The following is a 1,600-nucleotide window of genomic DNA, read 5'->3' as shown; positions in this document are numbered from 1 at the left end:
CCCCCCCCCCCCCCCCCTCAACCACAACTCGTTAACCATAACTCGCTACCCATAACTGATTTCGTGGTGATGGTGACCGAACCAACCTACCGAACATGTCATGTTCAGCCGCGTGGAAGGCTGGATGGCAGCCGCATCCCACCCGTTATGTGATCTTCTCGAAATGAAAGAATGGCGTGAACGATACCAACTTAGGGAAATTAATGTTAAGGGGGGGACAAAATTCTCCTCGATGTCCCTGGGTCCGGTCGAGAGCGAGTCGTCAGAGACATCTCCGTGCTTGCTTCATCGGGAGACGTGGTGATTCAACTCCCAGTGCCGCTGATTCACCCAGTATTGATCTTTCGGAACTCGGGAACAGGATTCGGCCTTGAGTACGGCCAGCTCCGCCACGCTCTCTACCGACGTCCCGTGACTGGCAACCTCATCGTCCGAGAGGAAATCATAATCATCAGCATAATCATCATCCATTAAGGCCTCATCATCTATATAGCTCTCATCCATAAGGACCTTATTCTTCATGAAGACATCATCACCCAAGGCAACATGATCCTTGCCGACCGGGACGGCCTCCCATGACTGCAAAGCATACGGGCCAGCTACCTCCGCCTCCAAACGAGATTGTAGTTTCTGATCCATCTTGCCGTTACAATGATGTACTATGTTGCTACAGAGAAATTCTACGAACTGGTCCATTACCACATCATCAATAGCTTGATTCAGCTCTGACTCCGCCGCGAGCTGCAGCTTGTTGGGGTGCTTGAAGAAATTAAAGTAAGGGCCACCTACCCCTTCCCACTTGGAAGCGACTATCAGTTCGACCATCTCTTGGTCTTTCTGGACCAACTTTTCTGGCAACTTTACCTTCACACGATAAAAGCTGCAGCCATCCGTGGTAGACAAACCACCGTGTCGGTCAAAGAACGCAGCAAGCGCCACCGTCAACCCCGCTCTCTCTGACCTTTTGGAAATATCGCCCCTCATCACAAATTTTGAAACACCCAAAATCTTGTACAGCAACGAGTCAATTCACACTTCCTAGTCCACCCGGCGTGTGAGTTGAATTCGGGTTTGCGGGCTGAATAGATTACGAGTTCGTAAAAAGTTCCTCAACCCCTGAAAAGCTAACGGCAGGGCCAGCCGCAAAGCGTCGCTGACGTCATCCTTGGCGCACGACCTGCCGATCTCACTTCCCGCTCTGGTACGACTACATGTCCACCCACCGCGAGCTTTCACGTCCACTAATGCGCCGTGCGACTCATGTTAGTCCACGCGCATTCCCGGGCGGTTCCTCTTGACTTTTGGTCCACTCCGCGCTCGTCGTGAGCGCGAGTGCCGGGGGTGTTTCTACTGCGCAGCTGGGGCTGGGGCTTACTTCCTTCACGTACTCAAAGCTCGCATGGCATCCCGCCAACGACTACGGCCCTGTCTCTTCCGCTTCTACGCCCAGTCATTACGACGCGTACAACCAGCTACCGACTTACTCTGTCGTACCGTCCCTTGGCCCACTCTTTTCGTGGCTACGTCACCGGCAGACATTGCGGTCCGACAGCCTCGACAGCTACTCCCCGCGTACTCCGCATTGACCTCGTCGTCATCT

The 1,600-nt window shown here is 53.5% G+C and overlaps 1 protein-coding gene across 1 annotated transcript; it reads right to left on the bottom strand.

Annotated features, from left to right (window-relative positions):
• Window positions 1-285: 285 nt before the first annotated feature.
• GNI_058210 (hypothetical protein) lies at window positions 286-984 on the bottom strand (the record flags this gene model as incomplete). The annotated part of the gene is made up of 1 exon (XM_011136136.1): window positions 286-984. The coding sequence occupies one exon, from the start codon at window positions 982-984 to the stop codon at window positions 286-288; it is 699 nt and encodes a 232-aa protein (XP_011134438.1).
• Between the last annotated feature and the right edge of the window lie 616 nt (window positions 985-1,600).

The sequence above is a fragment of the Gregarina niphandrodes genome (genome assembly GCF_000223845.1).
Source record: "Gregarina niphandrodes unplaced genomic scaffold scaffold00009, whole genome shotgun sequence".
NCBI lineage: Eukaryota > Apicomplexa > Conoidasida > Eugregarinorida > Gregarinidae > Gregarina > Gregarina niphandrodes.
This window is presented reverse-complemented; position numbering and strand designations above follow the sequence as displayed.